The sequence below is a fragment of the Malus sylvestris genome, chromosome 16 (genome assembly GCF_916048215.2).
Source record: "Malus sylvestris chromosome 16, drMalSylv7.2, whole genome shotgun sequence".
NCBI lineage: Eukaryota > Viridiplantae > Streptophyta > Magnoliopsida > Rosales > Rosaceae > Malus > Malus sylvestris.
The window spans coordinates 32,059,009-32,078,652 of record NC_062275.1 but is presented as its reverse complement, the minus strand read 5'-3'; the positions used below and the strand labels follow the sequence as shown (position 1 = coordinate 32,078,652).

General features: G+C 33.6%; 1 protein-coding gene and 1 non-coding gene across 2 annotated transcripts; both read left to right on the top strand.

Moving 5' to 3' along the window:
* Window positions 1-988: 988 nt before the first annotated feature.
* On the top strand, window positions 989-1,060 carry TRNAP-AGG (transfer RNA proline (anticodon AGG)). The gene has a single exon. It is a non-coding gene; the product is annotated as a tRNA-Pro (tRNA).
* A 6,013-nt stretch (window positions 1,061-7,073) lies between these two features.
* Window positions 7,074-9,253, top strand: LOC126608451 (transcription factor MYB36-like). Its single transcript, XM_050276327.1, has 3 exons — window positions 7,074-7,403; window positions 7,548-7,677; window positions 7,907-9,253. The coding sequence occupies exons 1-3, from the start codon at window positions 7,268-7,270 to the stop codon at window positions 8,799-8,801; spliced, it is 1,161 nt and encodes a 386-aa protein (XP_050132284.1). The 5' UTR covers window positions 7,074-7,267; the 3' UTR covers window positions 8,802-9,253.
* Window positions 9,254-19,644: the final 10,391 nt, after the last annotated feature.

Here is a 19,644-nt window from a genome sequence, read left to right as displayed (position 1 = left end):
CTATATTGATTGCAAGAGAGTCATATTTTCTATGCATATTTGCATTTAAAGAACAAGTTTAGCAATAGGTATATATTCCTTCAATCTCAATTCTAAAAGATATCAATAACCCTTACCAAACATCATGACCAAACAATGCAAAACATGCATACATAAATTATTGTAGGAGATTAACTAAGAGTATACATACATATATATACATACATACATATATATATACATATATATACATACATACATATATATATATATATATATACATACATACATATATATATACATATATATACATACATACATATATATATACATATATATACATACATACATATATATATACATATATATACATACATACATATATATATACATACATACATATATATATACATATATATATATATATATATATATATTGTCCCTACCAACTACCAATACCCACCCAAGTTTGGTTTATGAGTATAATTATATTCGTGTTTAAGAAATAACATTGATAATTTTTTTTTTGGCCAAAGATTAAATTTACTATATATGATCAAGTCCAAGTTATGGATCAAATTGGCTTGCCATTACCAACTCTCTATTCTCTATTCTCTCTGATATACAAAATCTACGAGGTCAAATTCTGTGACACCATCAAACACACACCAATGACCTTCTGTTTTCAAGTCAAAGTTCGCACGTGCCCGTTGACTTCATGTAAATGCATGCGCATGCATGTTTAGTAATCTGTTCTATACCTTTGTTACGAAATCAGTACAACAGCAAGAGCCATGAGGCTGAAATCTCAACGGTTAATGGCATAAGTCCAAATCAGACAATAATGGCATTACAGTAACTCAGTAACGAAATGAAATATTGCTACCTCTAGTTTGTGCTGATACGTTTTGGATTGTAGCTTACTGCAGAGGTGATAGCTAATTGCCAAAAATGGAGGACCACATCCTATCATCCCTTTAAACTTTTCATTCAACATACAGATAATTCAGGGGATTTAGTCCAGTGGTAGGATGCTCGCTTAGGGAGCGAAAGGTCCCAAGTTCAATTCTCGGAATCCCCATATCTTTTCTTTTTCTTGTTTTTGCATACGAGGGAAGACGGGAAAATATTTATGGAAATAGCCAAAGAGAAATTTTATTTGAACCCACATAACCTCTTTTTACACCTAACTTAAATTTTAAATGTTAATGGTCTTTTTTATCATATTGTATAATTACCATCACATACAATGTAAAATTAACAATAAAACTTAAATTTATCAATAAACTCACACCCTATAATTAAACCCACCATCACTCCTTGTTTATTCTACGTTCAATCTGGCTAAAACCCTAATAGCTCTTATAGAGAAAAACAAGTTTTTTTTATTTTTATTTTTTATTTTTATTTTTTATTTTTATCGATAGATGGTGATTTTGAAGTTTTGAATACTCCAACGAAGGTATAAATCAATTTGTTAAAAAAAAAATCGTTTAATTTCAACTTTTTAGAGTTTAGAAGATGAGTATTTGGGTTTCATATTTTTTCATCAATCCAGGTTGCACATAGTTTGTTAAACTTTCTATGGGAAATAATGCAGATGTTACAAAAGATGTTGCAGACACCAAATTTACTTGATATGAAATCTTGTCTGCAACAACCGCAGTGAAACTATTAATAATTTGTTGCAGACACCAAATTTCTTGGATACTAAACCCTTTCTATGGAAAGTAGAAGTATTAATTATTTGTTTGGTATATTAGAAAGAAAAAAATTGTTTCTTTGGCATTACAATTTGTTGTCATACTAGTTTGTCCTCCCATACTAAGCAGGCATTAGTTACCATGCTATCATTAGCCTTTCATGAATAAGTTGATAGCACATGAAAATTGAGGGGCCTTTGTTTTACTTAGAAGATTATACAAAAGAGATCAAATAAGATGCACACATAGGAGATGCCATAGTGTTGTAAAAAAGCTCCAGTTGGAAATTTGAAACTTAACGAAAAAATCAAATAAGATGCAGTGAAGCAATTGATAGAAAAATTCAGAGAGAAATTTCAAAAAGCTCAGTCCCTAGCTAAAAGCTTAAGTGGAGACAAAGGGCTAAAAGCTTTGTTTCAAAGAGCTCAAGGTGGGAGGGGAGACAAAGGACCCAAAATAATTTTTATTTCGAGTTTCTTCGAATACACAACTTTTAAAGCATCTTCTTCTGCTCACGAAAATATATTATTCCTACATGCAAATAAAATCACGGGTACATGAATATCAAGAAAACAAGAAATTGAAAAGTGTTAGGTATGTGGAAGATTCATAAACAAGTAGAAACTTCACCAAATTATTTAATTTTGGATTTTATTTTCTAAATGGGTGTAAAGATAAATTTATATTTTTAATTGGGTTTGGGAGGGTAATTTAGGTAATAATTTTGAGTGTAAAGAGATATTAATTCTTTAATTAAAAATAATAAGGGTTTAAAAAGTAAGTTGGGTGTACAAAGAGGTTACATGGGCTCAAATAAAATTTCTCATAGCCAAAATATAAGAACAAATAGGTAAGGAGATTGTACCTCAGATGGTATCATGAGCATTTTACCCTATACTTGAGACCTTTACTTCGATTCTTTCCTACTTCACTATCACTTGTAAAAAAATAAAGAGCAAATATTGTCGAACCCTAACACTAACGTGCGTATGTTGGCCTACAAGACACAAAAACTCCTTGATACCAAGTAGGGTGCGTTAGAATACTCAGGGTGGATAATCGAAAAAATATGTTGGGTGCTGAAAACAGACTAATTGAAAAACTCGTTAGGTTTTGTTGTCAAATTTGAAAAAAAAAAAAAAAAAAAAAAACCAAGGACGGTTTGACATATATTGATGACTTGAAGGATGGGGCAGAGAGACTTGAGCCTAATGAGCTCAGCAACTGCGTCCATTATTTACATAAAGTGCACGGAGGACTCAAAGATAACAACAGCTTCAATAGTTTATAGTTAAGAGGCATTTGTCAAGGTTAACTATGGTCTTTTATTTCTCGTCGTTGGATTAGTGAAATACATTTGATTTGATGTTATGTTATTGTTATGCGAGTCCACCTTTGCATTCTAATTTGTCAACCTTGTGACATCATTTGTATTATATAAAAGCTGTGAACTTTGTGTGAAAGTTTCTGAAACTTATATGCTAGCTAGGTGACGTACATGTGTCTGTAGGCCTATAAACAAGTATCCGATGTTTAATAAGTAGTCATTAGTAAACATAAACTTAATCAAATTAACTAGAGTAGTATGTTCGCCGTAATTTAGATGAATTTATCATAGAATATCGCTTTTATGTGTGTGTGTATATATAAGTAATTAAGGTTAGGTAATTATAATGCTAAACAAATAAGAATTTTTTGTAGAAAAAACATTCATGCATGTATGCAAATGCTTCTGTTCCTCCTTATCAGAAAACTAAATGAAGGTTGCATTTGCTGGCTAATTAAGCTGCTTAATTATAATTATAACGAAAATAAAAGAACAAGATTTCTGAAAATATATATAAAGGTTTACAAGAATATTTATATAGGTTTAGGGACATGATTAAGAATCTGATAGGACTTTGTAACCACTACAACAAACATTACGAATTAGGGAGCTAGTGAAGATCTTTGATATTTAGATTACTTTTGGACTTACGAACTATAATTCTACATGTTAATATAATTTTCTGAGAAATGTTGCATATCATGTGGGGAAACTAGATAGGGTATAACAAATGCTTAAACTGCTCAATAAATTGAAATTTTCAAGTAGATTGTTTTTGTTTGTAATCTATTTGGATTAAGAATTATGATTTGACTTTGGAAAAATTAGGGATAAGCTTGGTTTTCTTTATATTTCACGATATATGGAGGACATTATATGTGGGACACCGAGAACAATGGTAACAGAAACCCCCATAACAATATCTCATTACCCAACAAAAAGTCAATTAATATGTGTGGATGAGCTTTTGTATGCATAATTGTTACTCTGTTAGAGCCAATTGAATTAGGGATTAGGCTGGTTTAAGCTCTCTCCTTTTTGCACCTACAGATAAAGAATGGGACGGAGCTAAAATAGGCTTCACACACTTCAACAAGATGTACAAGTTAGCAACTCCTGCTCGATGTTGTATTTGATTACGTTGGTTTTTCTCTCATCTGAGTATGAACAAGAGTGCTAAAAGAGGAGGCAGCTCTCCATTTACACATCATTATTGACAATACTTTTAGGGCTCGTAACTTGGATTAGATTGAAGTGTATCTATCTATAATATATATACAGTGAAAAGGCAAAAAATGTGAAGTTTTCAAAATGAAATATTGAGATAAAAATCATTCAAGGTATGTTGAGTTAAGGATTAGGGCTAGTAACTTATAAAATTCAAAGTATGTTGAAAGTAGATGTAAACTATTTTTCATTTGAAGAAGATTATTTATTAATGAGTAATCCCATCTTGATCCCTTCAAATGAAAAATCATTCACCCTCTACATTCAAAATATCTTTATTTTTTTTATCTACTCGAATATAATCTTAAATACCAAATCCTACGAGCAGGAGGGCCAATCTAACTAGTCAAATTCATTTCAAAACATACTTAAAAAAAAATAAAATGAGCTAGCTAGCACCAACCAATAATACCATATTAATATAAGCAGTGCGAGTCCATGTTTATCCTGTTATTAGGACCACCTTTACCAGCTCGATTACAATAGTTTTAACGAAGGTTTGGTCTTCTTGATGATGAAATGCGACCTTTATTTCTTCATTTTTAATTCTTTCGTTTTTGCTAGAGGATGAAATTGCAGTGTCAATGCAAAGATCCGAAAATCTAGAGAAAGACAAGTAGAAACTTGTTCTCTCTCTCAAAGATCCGAGTCCATTTGGTGATTAAGAAATTAATATTTTGAGGGAGTGCTTTTTGAATTTGATAGTTTCCTCTTGTTATTTCTACGTGGTTGGGGTTCTCGACCTCCCTCTTTCTCATCCTTGATTAACAAAATTCATTAACATACGTAGCAAAGGTCAATCAGTGGTATATTTTAAAAGGGTTGAAATCCCTATACAACTTTTTATTTTTTATTATAATACTAATCGTATGGCCCCTATCCAACTTGTATCTTAGGTCTTTTCTTTAGGTAACAAACTCTTAAGGGTTTTATTTGAGTTCTTTTTTTCGTCATATATAGTGAAAAATAATAAGAAAACAATAAAGAGACAAGCAGAATGTTTCACTTGATCAATGCTATAAGGAAATTTTCTCCTCTTATTTGTAATTTCCCATTTGTAAAAGTAGGACACATTAGTCAAGTTAAGCCCTTGTTTAGTTCAAATAGATGGGTTAAGTAGTTCTGCTTTTTTGCTAGTACTTGTGTAGATGTGTGTAGGGTTTTGGTGGAGATGACACAAGTAACTTCAAACTTGTAGATCTGTTTTAGCTAGCTTAATTATTATGATACAATTAATCTTATATATATATATATATATATATATATATATATATATTTTAAGTCCAAGGGCATGGACTTTCCAACACCTGTTGTAAGAAAACACTTAATTGTCACTTACAAGTCAAACGAGATGGATATAAACAGGCGCCATCTTCTTTGTCACTCTGAAAATGCGACTCTTATTTTTCTTGTCAAGATTTTGAAATCCAATCAGTTTGTTATGATTACTAAGTGGTACCCAGCTAGTTTGAAACGCCTAAAATTGTTGCTGAGCGATATGCATAGTAGTTTTTTTCTAGGACCTTCCATCTGCTATTTCATCTTCAATTTGTTAGCAAATCAAGTGGGAACCAGACATATAGAAGCAGTAATGCATAAACAATAGTACAGTATTCTCAAATTCATTGAAAGCATTTGTCCCAAAAAGAATATCGACAAATTGGATATAGTTCAGAAAAAAATAGATCATGAAAGACAGATAATTAATTCTGGCAGGACGAAACTAGTTTAGGAAGTACATAAAGCAGTAAGATGAACTCTACCTTTTGCATTTTATATGAAGTTTTCTTTTCCTTATAAATGATGATCTACCGTAAGGGGTGAGGAATTTGGACTATGTCATACAATAAGTTAGTCATTATAATTACATATTAAACTTGTCATCCATGTGAGTCAAAGCAGAGATATCTTGTAAATAGCAGGTGGAGAAAATACCGCTATGGCCATAGTTCAAGTGACTACTCACAAAATTAGATACAAAAGGAGGCATTAGCGTAGGACCAAGGGGGGGGGGGGGGAATAATTTTTTTTGGCCGTGCCATGAGGTGAATTGTATCATATGACGTTGAGTTTCTCGACCCTTTGCCTTAGGATTAGTTAGTTCTAATTCTAATGGGGTTTTATTATGATAGCTAACAACGAAATTGTGTCCTTAATTTCCTTGCTTAATTGTTTTTTTCCCATTTTTATACAAGTGGTATTGGGGGGAGAGAAATTCATTCACAGGACATGCAAGAACAAACGTTATTTTTAAAATAAAAAAAAAAGATAATACCTACGCTAAGAAGGCTATTAATCATTTGAGTTACAAGCTTTATAAGTTTAAAATTCCCTATATGTTATTGGTTAGAAAATAAAATTTAAACAGATTTTTAAGTTTATGGCACAGTTTGTATTATAGCTAAGCTTGAAATTCAGTTCCAAATGTTTATCCTGGCACTTGAAATTCAGTTCCGAATCTTTTTTCCTAACATTGCTCTTACGCAATGAAAAGAAAAAACAAATAAATAGAAAATGGACTGCGTAGGTGCTAGGGTGGCTTAAGAACGGAACATTTCAAAGGATAGTAATTACAAACTAAGGGGATGGAAGCTTCTTCTGACCATTACCCTGTACTAAGCATATTCAAATAATAAACTACTACAACAAAAAAAGCAATGTGATTTAATATTGAAAAAGAAGAAATCTGTGCCGTACTTTGTCCAGTTGCATGTGCATTGTTAATTATATAAGATTGAACTAATCCAAAAAAAGTAAGAGAGAGAGAGAGAGAGACCTTGATCAAACCCTAGCTTTTTTTGGTCATGATCAAACCCTAGCTAGAGAAAACAATTGGGGTTGAATAGTGAGGAGAGGGATGAGAAGACCTTTCTGTCCTCATAAGCATCACATCATCCACTCTTCCTAACTATAAATCTTTGTCTTCCTTCCCAATTATTTCCTAACAGTGTCGACAGCCTTCTTTTGGTACTCAGTCTCCTTGAAGATCCTAAAAAGGAAAACAAGAAATAAAGAGAAAAGATCGATCGAGATGGGACGAGCTCCATGCTGTGACAAGGCCAACGTCAAGAAGGGACCATGGTCACCTGAAGAGGATGCAAGACTTAAGGCCTATATTGAAGAGCATGGTACTGGTGGCAATTGGATTGCTCTTCCTCAGAAAATTGGTTCGTACACAAAACTGATGCAATTGTTGACACACTCTAATATATACGCATCTGTATGATAATTTGTTCTTAGAGCTATTTTGATTTTTGTTTTAAAAAGTTGCACACCTATTTCAAAGCTCCATTTGATTTGACCTTTTGCAGGGCTCAAAAGATGTGGAAAAAGTTGCAGGCTGAGATGGCTCAACTACTTGAGGCCCAACATCAAGCATGGTGGATTCTCAGAAGAAGAAGACAAGACCATCTGCAGCCTCTATATAAGTATTGGCAGCAGGTATAATTTAATTTCCCCAAAAAAAATTTAACCTCAACATGTTGTGTCTCTTTTTCCTTGTTCATGATACTTTCCCAATACAAATAATTGATTATACTCCAAGCTCCAAGATAGTAAGGGCACAACGCATCAAATAATTTAATAATACGGATCATTAATCTAACATCCTAGGGTTTTCTTAGTTTCTTGTTGGAGTCTAGCATGTTGATATTCGATCCTTTACTTTTAGGTGGTCTATAATTGCTGCCCAATTGCCTGGAAGAACTGATAATGATATAAAGAACTACTGGAACACCCGATTGAAGAAAAAGTTACTTGGAAGGCGCAAACAGTCCAATATCAATCGATCTCCGTCTGATCAGAGTCAGGATCACCAGCTCAAGGACGCTGGCGACACACAAGCCTTAAGCAGTTCAGCCCTTGAAAGACTTCAACTCCATATGCAGCTTCAAAGCCTTCAGAACCCTTTTTCTTTCCATAATAATCCTGCACTGTGGCCCAAGTTGCACCCTTTGCAAGAAAAGATGATACAGACCCTCCGTTCCATGAATGATAATAACCCTATGATGCACCACAGTGCTCTCACAAGTCCTCTTCAACCAGCTCAAAAGCAAAAGGGTAATATCAATGATGTCTATGAACAAGTGCAGCCCACTTCTGCCTCTATCTTAATTCAACAAGAATTTTCAAAATTATGCAATCACAAAAATATGGATGAACTGGAGAATCCTTTGAATGGCATGGTATACTCAGACGCCCCCTGTCGTGCTTTCATCTCCACAAGTAATCAAGTGGACTCAACTATTGTGGCGGCAAAAGCCGATGGTGTAGAGCAGTTAAACAGTATCGGAACTCATGATCATCGTCACCAGATTAATTCGAGCTTCCAAGGTGAATTTGGTGATGTTGTTAACAATAAATGTTTTGGTCTCGCAGCACAACAGGAAGATGGTCAAATAGCTGAATTTGATTGTTTCAAAGACATCAATGTCTCCAAGGACAGCTTGGAGTGGTGGGCTAACGAGTTTGACGCAAAATCTGCCTCTTCAAACTCCTGGGATTCTACTTCTGTTCTTCACTCCCAAGGGATGTTTCAAGACTATGAATTAGGTTACAACATGTAGTTACGGATAATAGAGAGGAATAATCTATATAAACCACATTTATCGACCATATTGTGGACTGCATCATTAATAGGAGATCAAAACACCAAAAATACAAGTGGGTTATACTACTATTGATGTGGTCTATAATCTGGTTTATAGATGTGTTCAAACAGTTTTATTGAATAGGGAATTGGGTATGGTAATTTTTCAGGGGGGGTCAAAAGATGATAACGGCAAAGACAAGAATTAATTAGTTGATATCGATCATAGCCTGCATGTTTTGTAAATTTGTGTGAAGAATAATGTTAAATGTTCTTATTGTCTTGCTTACTCAATTTTGTTGTCGTGAAGTTTGAAGTTCACGTTCGAATTGGGGCTCCAAGGAATGCCTTGGACAGAATAGAAAATAGGGTTAATTATGTTTTACCCCCCTCAAGTTTGGGGTCAATTGCAATCTCAAACAACATCTTTAAAACATTTCAATGTACGAGAAACGACTAACGGAAAACGACTAACGGATGCATTAATAATTAATAAGGGAAAACGACTAACGGATGCATTAATAATTAATGTACGAGATTTAAATGTTTTAAAGATGTTGTATGAGATTGAAACGTTTTAAAGATGTTGTATGAGATTGCAACTGACCCCAAACTTGAGGGGGTAAAAATGTAATTTTACTTTTTTTCATTAACTAGGCAAAAGCCAAACTTGCACAACATGAAAGACATGAGAGAGCCCATGGGACGGGCCAACATAAAGAGCAATCAAATATAGTTGTACTGTTATTTTCTTCTCTGTATAGTTGTTATTCTCAAATGTAATTATTAGTATTACTAAGGGTACATGTGTAAAGTGTTAGTTATGTTAACACTATAAATACCAAGTGTATAACTAATTATTGTTTAATGAGAAATACATGTATTTTCAGTCAAAGTGTTTTCTTCCTCTCTAAGCTTTCTCTGTAAGCTTCCATATGGTATCAATTGCCCTTTGCCTCCCAGCGACTTCGATCCGTCCATTTTCCGTTCACATTCTCTGATTCTTGCTGGCATTTTCTCTTTGCTTCTCGATTTGTGTTCTTGTAAAGCTGCATCAATGGCCTCTCCATCGGATTCCTTTCATTAGTCAGTGCCGAATCCATCCCCAATTTCATCTTCCTCAAACTTTAACTTCTCAAATTCATACACTTCTTTTACGATTTAGAATATTGGCAGTATGGTGCCGATCAAGCTGAAACGCTCCAATTATCTCCCATGGCGTGCGTTGTTCACTCTGATTGTCCATCACTACAAATTCCTTGGCGTTATTGATGGCATAGAACTGTGTCTTTCTCCTCTACTTCCAGATCGTTCTCTCAAACCTGCTTTTGAACTTTGGTATGAGAAAGATCAGGATCTTCTTATTTGGTTAAATTCCACGCTTTCTGAGGAAGTTATTTCGTTTACGGTTGGGGTTTCATCATCTTAGGAGATGTGGATCAAGTTAAAGCAGCGATTTGGGGGTGTTTTTTATGTACACATTCATCAATTGAGATCTTGTCCTCAATCTATTCAGAAAGGCTCTTTATCCATCTCTGAATATCTGCAACAAATCAAAGAAATTTTTTATTCCTTGATTGCAGTTAGAGCTCCGGTCACCGATCATGATTTGATTGCCGCTATGCTTGTTGGCTTGCCTGATGACTATGAGTCTTTTATTGACTCCATTATGCTTCGCCTCTCTAATACAACACTTGATGATTTGCATGGCTTGCTTCTCACCAAAGAATTGTCCATGTCTCGGCTAAAGAAACTTGCCTCCTCCACTGCCACATAACCATTTCAAGCTTTTTCGGTGCATTCTCAAGCTTCTTAGGTTCCTCTTCTTCCTACACCACAAGTATTTGCTGCTCAGTATCATCAATCACAATCCTTTTTGAAGCACAACCGTGGTAATCGAGGCAACAACTACAACAATCGCAGTCATACCTACCCTAATTAGGACAATCGTGGCTCCAATTAGAATTCCAAAGGTAATCACTCCAATCACTGTGGTAATTCTTATGGTTCTCGTCCTTTCAATCCCTCTTGTTATCGTGTACAATGTCAAATCTGTGGTTTCACTAGTCATGAGGCTATCGACTGTTATGATCGTATGAATCTTGAGATTATTGGTAAAGTACCCTCTGTAAAGCTACCTGCAATGTGTGCTCATCATTCTGTAAAGCCCTATACTTCATCCTCGTTAATCGACTATGGTGCCACCTCTCACATTACGCATTACGAATGATATCTCCAACATTCAATCTCCCAGTCCCTATTATGGAGAAGATAAAGTGTATATCGAAGATGGTAAAGGTCTGTCCATTGATCATATTGGTATCTCTTTGCTGCATACTCCACATTCTCCTTTTAAATTGCACAATGTCTTACATGTGCCTCAAATGCAACACAATCTTCTTTCTGCGTATCAGTTTATTAAAGATAGCAAATGTTCATTGACTCTTGATATTGATGGATCTTATGTCCATAATCGTCCTACAGGGAGGATGCTTTTGATGGAACCAATTAAGGATGGTTTCTTTCCTATTCAAAGCTCCTCTACCTCTTGTTAATCTTTAGTCCCTTCTCCTACTACATTAGTAAGTAATAAAGCCTCTGCAAAGGTGTGGCATAGCAGGCTCAACCATCATTCTTCTGCCATTTTCAAAAGGGTACTCTCTACTACTTAACTAAAATTTCAAGGAAAATCTGCAGTGGACTTCTTTTGCACAGATTGTGCCTTAGCTAAGAATGATAAACTTCCATTTGGTAGTACTAGTTCTATTTCATCAACATGTTTAGATTTGTTGCATTGTGATTTGTGGGGACCCTCATCTGTGTTGTTTATGAGTGGTTATAAGTACTACCTACTCATTGTTGATGATTTCAGTAGGTACTGTTGGTTTTTTCCCTTGAAGTCTAAGGCAGATGTGTACTCCACTTTTGTACATTTTCAATGCTATGTAGAAAACATTCTTGGCAATAAAATCAAAGTTGTTCGATCAGACTCAGGGGGTGAATTTACTAGAAATCAGTTTCAATCTTATCTTAAGTCTCATGGTATTCTTCAATAATTCAGTTGTCCCCATACCCTTGAACAAAATGGTTATGTTGAATGTAAACACAAACATTTAGTTGCAACTGCAAGGACTTTGTTAGTTCAATCTCAGGTACCTCATTAGTTTTGAGTTGAGGCATTCTTCACTGCTGTCTATTTGATTAATAGACATCCTATATCTGGTATTTCTCAGTCTCCGTGGGAACTTCTGTTTCATATTCTTCTAGATTATTCAAGATTGAGAATGTTTGGTTGTAGCTGCTTTCTATGGCTCAAACCCTACATCTCTTTTACATTGGACAGTAAAAGAGTAAACATTGTGTTTTCTTGGGGTATAGTGTTCAACACAAAGGGTATCAAATCTTGGATCCCCTTACTCAGTGCATTTATATTTCCAGACTTGTCATTTTTAATGAATCAGAATTTCCATTTCACAAGATTTAAGCTGCATCATCTCTTTCCTCAACCACATCTACATTTTCTCCTTTTAGTCTTGAATTTTCCATTCCTCACTGTGCTCCATCTATTAACCCATGTCTTTCATTGTCTACTTCTACTACAAGTCTTCATCTTCAAGCTGCATGTTCCTTACATGAAGGGTAAATGATTAAAGCGTTATTCTCTCATCATTATTTTTGCTAACCAACATCGTATCATCGTGAGGTGGGCTTGGTAATGGTGAGTTTCCCATACCCCGCCAAGAGTTCAACACAACTCTCGAATTCCATTGAGGGATGTGGAATTTGCCAAAAATAGTGGGTGGTACTATTTGATTTAAGACCCAATCAAGTAGTTTTAAAAACAACAATCTAATACGATTTCTGTTATGTTATGTAGTTAACGACATGCCTAAAATTACATCCACCATTATACTTGACAAAAGGGGCCTTAGGGGCTAACGTTTCCTTGCTTGGTATCGCCACATTGAGAATGTCTCAAAGGTGAAAGACATATTGTATGTGCTTAAGCAATCCCCTCCTCATGTACCTCCTACGAAACTAGCTTCAAAGGAGGAGTGTCAAAGCTTTATTCTTCTCCCTTTGAGATCTTTTCATTGCAAGAGGTTGAGTCAATATTCTGGTATTGTTTGATGTCAACTCCAAGTAGTAGAGCTTGCCCTTCCTAAGACCATCTCCAACCCTTGGGCTAAAAGGAAAATTTTTTAGCTCGAAAAATTTAGCTTTTAGCCTAGAAACAACTTTTCTGATCTAACCCTTCTGGCCTAAAATTTTAGCTCGAGATTATTAAAGAATGAACTTAGGCTAATTTTTTTTCTTAAATTAATTAAAAAAAAATTATGTAGACTATCGTAAATTAATTTTATGAACATTTTAATCTAAAAATATTTAAATTCCGATAAATTTTGAAAAATCACTAAATCTTTCCACAAAGCAAGCCTTCAACTTTCACCAATCGTTCAACTTTCACCAAACTTTCAACTTTCAACTTTCACCAACCGTTCAACTTTCACCAAACTTTAAACTTTCACCAACCATTCAACTTTTATCCTCTATATAAACACAGATCCAATATCAATTGATCACACAATCTTTCAACCTTCAATCATCCTCTATATTCACCAATCTTTCAACTTTCAAAGTGGTTTTGTTTCCTAAAAATCCTCAATATCTCATCAATGGGTGATAAAAGAAGGCATAGCAGGGCAATGCAGATGGCACAATTCCAAGCAATGCTTGACATTGAGGATGCTAAAATGATTAATGCCTAAGTTGAACTTGCAAACTCGCTTATACAATATGAGCACCATGCTAAATCTAGCCATCGTGGTTCTATGACGGGGCGTTCATTTGTGCAACGTGATAGAAAAGAGTGTCATGACTGAATAATGAAAGATTATTTCATCAAGCATCCGAGATTTCCTGCTCATGATTTTCGAAGACGGTTTTCTGGATGAGGAGAAAGCTTTTTGATAGCATCTTGAACGCATTTGTCATTCATGACCACTACTTTGCAAGGAAGATAAATGTCGTATGCCGACAAAGTCTATCACTTTATCAAAAGCTCACTTCCGCATTTCGGATGCTAGCTAATGGGTGCTCTGCAGACTCAACCGACGAGTATTGCTGACTTGCGAAGAGTACTGCTATTGAGAACCTGAAGCTCTTTTGTCATGCAATTCAAGCCATATATGGAGCCACATACCTTCGCAAGCCAAATTGTGAAGACTTGAAGAGGCTTCTACGCAAGGCAGACAAAAGAGGCTTCCCTGGCATGATAGGAAGTCTCGATTGTATGCATTGGGAGTGGAAGAATTGTCTTACTACTTGGGCTGGCCTATTCAAGGATCGTCATAACAGGCCAACCATCGTGCTCGAGGCTGTGGCGTCTTACGACACATAGATTTGGCATGCATTCTTCGGCGCTCCTGAATTAAACAATGATATTAACGTTCTTTGGTCTTCTCCTCTGTTCGATAATGTTGTCAATGGATGGGCACCAGAATTTCGGTACAAGGTAAATGGTAATAGGTATGAGTAAGGTTACTATCTAATTGATAGTATTTATCCTAGTTGGTCTACCTTTGTCAAAAGTTTTTCTCATCCCGATAGTGCAAAGAAGAAATTATTTTCGCAGCGGCAAGAGTCTTACAGGAAGGATGTGGAAAGAGCATTCAGGATCCTACCAGCTCGATAGGCCATTGTTAGAGGGCCTGCACGAATTTGGCATACCGAAGACCTCCATTCAATCATGATGACGTGCATAATTTTGCACAACATGATTGTGGAAGATGAGTACATCTAAATTGAAGAAGATTCAGACAAAGATGTGGATGATGACCAACCAACACATGCTAGAGCTATTGCAAGAGATGTTGAATATCTTGCTTAAACCACATATGAGACTCGACAGGATATGGTCACATTGAATGAGTATTTGAGATGTTTAAATAGAATTCAAGCTCCTCAAGGGCATGACACACTCCGCAAGGATTTGGTTGAGCATGTATGGCGCCGAGAAGGTGAACGTTGATGATGTTGGTTGAACATTTATGTAATAATTTTAAGTGTACTATTTTCATATTTGCTAGTAATAAATTTAAGTGTCTTCTTGTGCAAAGTATTTTGTGTAGTACGTTGGATAAATTATTGAATGGAGGTTGAATTATTGAAGGCATCTACTCTACATCAAAGTGTGGAATAATAAGTACAATAATTATTGAAGGTATCTAGATTAATAGAAAAAATAATTAATACACACAACAATTAATAAAGTACATCAAAATGTTGAGCGTTTTTGCTCGACGAACATCTAAATTCCGTCAGTTAAATTAGTTTATCTATCCAATGAAATTTTGTTCATCCGGCAAATGTTATTTTCTAATAGTGTTAGCTTTATCTGCCAAGGCTTGAAGGTAACACCTCCTCGGCTTGCCACAAAAGATAAGAGCTCCTAAGTACACAAACGGAGCTTTATCATATTTGAACTCCAAGAAGAGCTCAACCACAACTTTACGATACCTTGAAGTGAACCCAAATAAAAAATAATAATAATAATTTATCCTTATTGATAATTGACTAGAGGTTCTACTATAGCTAGGCTTGGCAATTCCTAATACGACTCGATAACCCGACACGACACGACACGAAATTAACAGGTGTTCGGGTCGACACAATAATGAATCGGGTGTTATCGGGTAATCTGATAAGCACCTGTTAAGATAACGGGTTGGTTCAGGTATACACGTGGGTAACACGATACATGATAAGCAGAATATTAATTTAATAATTTTATAACCCTAAAAAATACTATAATAATTATATATATTAATTTAACAATTTTATACCCCTAAAAGGTTTAAAACTATAATAATTATATATATATATATATATATATATATTAAATTAACTATAATAATTATATATACTATAATAATTATACCCCCAAAATCTTAACTAAAATAATTATACCCCCAAAATATTAACTATAATAATTATATGTGTATATATATTAAGTTTTAAATTAAATTTTATACCCCTAAAAACTATAATCATTATACGTACAAAATAAATAGATTTAAATCTACATAATATATATATATCCACACACACCATTGAATTTGATGGGATACAAGAAACTAATTTCAACGATCCAACCGTTAAACTTGTTTGTATATGCTTCGATAACACATCAGCAAAAAATCACAAAAAAACAAACATTCAGATATCAAGTAATAAGACAAAACTTTTCGACGGTTATAAAACAAAAAATCCCGATTTAACGGATATTTTAACTCCGATTTTGATGATTTTTTACAGCAATACAGGTTGACCCTATATGAATACAATGAATGAATTCGATTTTCAATTTAAAATATTTACATTAGTGGATACCGCAAAATCTTATGTTATACTTAATGAAAGTTAAATAAACTCTTAGTGTTAGTCAATCGATCGTTTTGATAAGATACGAATTCTATGAAACTAATTTCAACGATCCAACCCTCAAACTTGTTTGTATATGCTTCGAGATCGCATACACCAAAAATCACAAAAAACAAACATTCAAAGATCAAGTAATGAGACAAAACTTTTCGACGGTTATAAAACAAAAAATCACGATTTAATGTTATTTTAACTCCGATTTTCATGATTTTTTACAATTACACTCCTTGACCCTATACGAATACAATGAATGAATTTGATCGTCAATTAAAAATATTTACACAGGTGTATACCACAAAATCTTATGTTATACTTAATGAAAGTATAAATAAACTCCAAGTGTTACTGAATCTATAGTTTTGATGGGATACGAATTCTATGAAACTAATTCTAACGATCCAACCGTCAAACTTGTTTGTATATGCTTCGAGATCGCATACGCCAAAAATCACAAAAAACAAACATTTAGAGATCAAGTAATGAGACAAAACTTTTCGATGGTTATAAAACAAAAAATCACAATTTAACAGTTATTTTAACTCCGATTTTGATGATTTTTTACAATTACACTCGTTGACCCTATACGAATACAATGAATGAATTTGATCGTCAATTTAAAATATTTACACAAGTGTATACCACAAAATCTTATGTTATACTTAATGAAAGTATAAATAAACTCCAAGTGTTAGTGAATCTATAGTTTTAATGGGATACGAATTCTATGAAACTAATTTTAACGATCCAACCGTCAAACTTGTTTGTATATGCTTCCAGATTGCATATGCCAAAACCACGAAAAACAAACATTCAGACCTCAAGTAATGAGACAAAACTTTTTGACGGTTATAAAAAAAAATCACGATTTAACGGTTATTTTTAACTCGGATTTTGATGATTTTTTACAACTACACTCCTTGACCCTATACGAATACAATGAATGAATTTGATCGTCAATTTACAATATTTACACAAATGTATACCACAAAATGTTATGTTATACTTAATGAAAGTATAAATAAACTCTAAGTGTTAGTGAATCTATAGTTTTGATGGGATACAAATTCTATGAAACTAATTTTAACGATCCAACCATCAAACTTGTTTGTATATGCTTCGAGATCGCATACGCCAAAAATCACAAAAAACAAACATTTAGAGATCAAGTAATGATACAAAACTTTTCGACGGTTACAAAACAGAAATTCACGATTTAACGGTTATTTTAGCTCTGATTTTGATCATTTTTTGCAACTACACTCCTTGACCCTATACGAATACAATGAATGAATTTGACCGTCAATTTAAAATATTTACACAAGTGGATACCACAAATTCTTATGTTATACTTAATGAAAGTATAAATAAACTCTAAGTGTTAGTGAATCAATAGTTTTGATGGGATACGAATTTTATGAAACTAATTTTAATGATCCAACCGTCAAACTTGTTTGTATATGCTTCTAGATCGCATATGCCAAAAATCACAAAAAACAAACATTCAGAGATCAAGAAATGAGACAAAACGTTTCGACGGTTATAAAACAAAAAATCACGATTTAACGGTTATTTTAACTCCGATTTTGATGATTTTTTACAACTACACTCCTTGACACTATACGAATACAATGAATGAATTTGATCGTCAATTTAAAATATTTACACAAGTGGATACCACAAAATCTATTGTTATACTTAATGAAAGTATAAATAAACTCTAAGTGTTAGTGAATCAATAGTTTTGATGGGAAACGAATTTTATGAAACTAATTTTAATGATCCAACCGTCAAACTTGTTTGTATATGCTTCTAGATCGCATATGCCAAAAATCACAAAAAACAAACATTCAGAGATCAAGAAATGAGACAAAACGTTTCGACGGTTATAAAACAAAAAATCACGATTTAACGGTTATTTTAACTTCGATTTTGATGATTTTTTACAACTACACTCCTTGACCCTATACGAATACAATGAATGAATTTGATCGTCAATTTAAAATATTTACACAAGTGGATACCACAAAATCTTATGTTATACTTAATGAAAATATAAATAAACTCTAAATGTTAGTGAATCTATCGTTTTCATAGGATACAAATTCTATGAAACTAATTTTAACGATCCAACCGTCAAACTTGTTTGTATATGCTTCGAGATCGCATACACCAAAAATCACAAAAAACAAACGTTTAGAGATCAAGTAATGATACAAAACTTTTCGACGGTTATAAAACAAAAATTCACGATTTAACGGTTATTTTAACTCCGATTTTGACGATTTTTTACAATTACACTCCTTGACCCTATACGAATACAATGAATGAATTTGATCGTCAATTCAAAATATTTACACAAGTGGATACCACAAAATCTTATGTTATACTTAATAAAAGTATAAATAAACTCTAAGTGTTAGTGAATCTATCGTTTTGATGGGATACGAATTCTATGAAACTAATTTTAATGATCCAACCGTCAAACTTGTTTGTATATGCTTCGAGATTGCATACGCCAAAAATCACAAAAAACAAACATTCAGAGATCAAGTAATGAGACAAAACTTTTCGACGTTTATAAAACAAAAAATCATGATTTAACGGTTATTTTAAATCAGATTTTGATGATTTTTTACAACTACACTCCTTGACCCTATACGAATACAATGATTGAATTTGATCGTCAATTTAAAATATTTACACAAGTGGATACCGCAAAATCTATTGTTATACTTAATGAAAGTATAAATAAACTCTAAGTGTTAGTGAATCTATAGTTTTGATGGGATACGAATTCTATGAAACTAATTTTAACGATCCAACTGTCAAACTTGTTTGTATATGCTTCGAGATCGCATACGCCAAAATCATGAAAAACAAACATTCAGGGATCAAGTAATGAGACAAAACATTTCGACGGCTATAAAACAAAAAAATCACGATTTAACGGTTATTTTAACTCCGATTTTGATGATTTTTTACAACTACACTCTTTGACCCTATACGAATACAATGAATGAACTTGATCGTCAATTTAAAATATTTACACAAGTGTATACCACAAAATCTTATGTTGTACTTAATGAAAGTATGAATAAACTCTAAGTGTTAGTGAATCTATCGTTTTGATGGGATACGAATTCTATGAAACTAATTTTAACGATCCAACCGTCAAACTTGTTTGTATATGCTTCGAGATCGCATACACCAAAAATCACAAAAAACAAACGTTTAGAGATCAAGTAATGATACAAAACTTTTCGACGGTTATAAAACAAAAATTCACGATTTAACGGTTATTTTAACTCCGATTTTGACGATTTTTTACAATTACACTCCTTGACCCTATACGAATACAATGAATGAATTTGATCGTC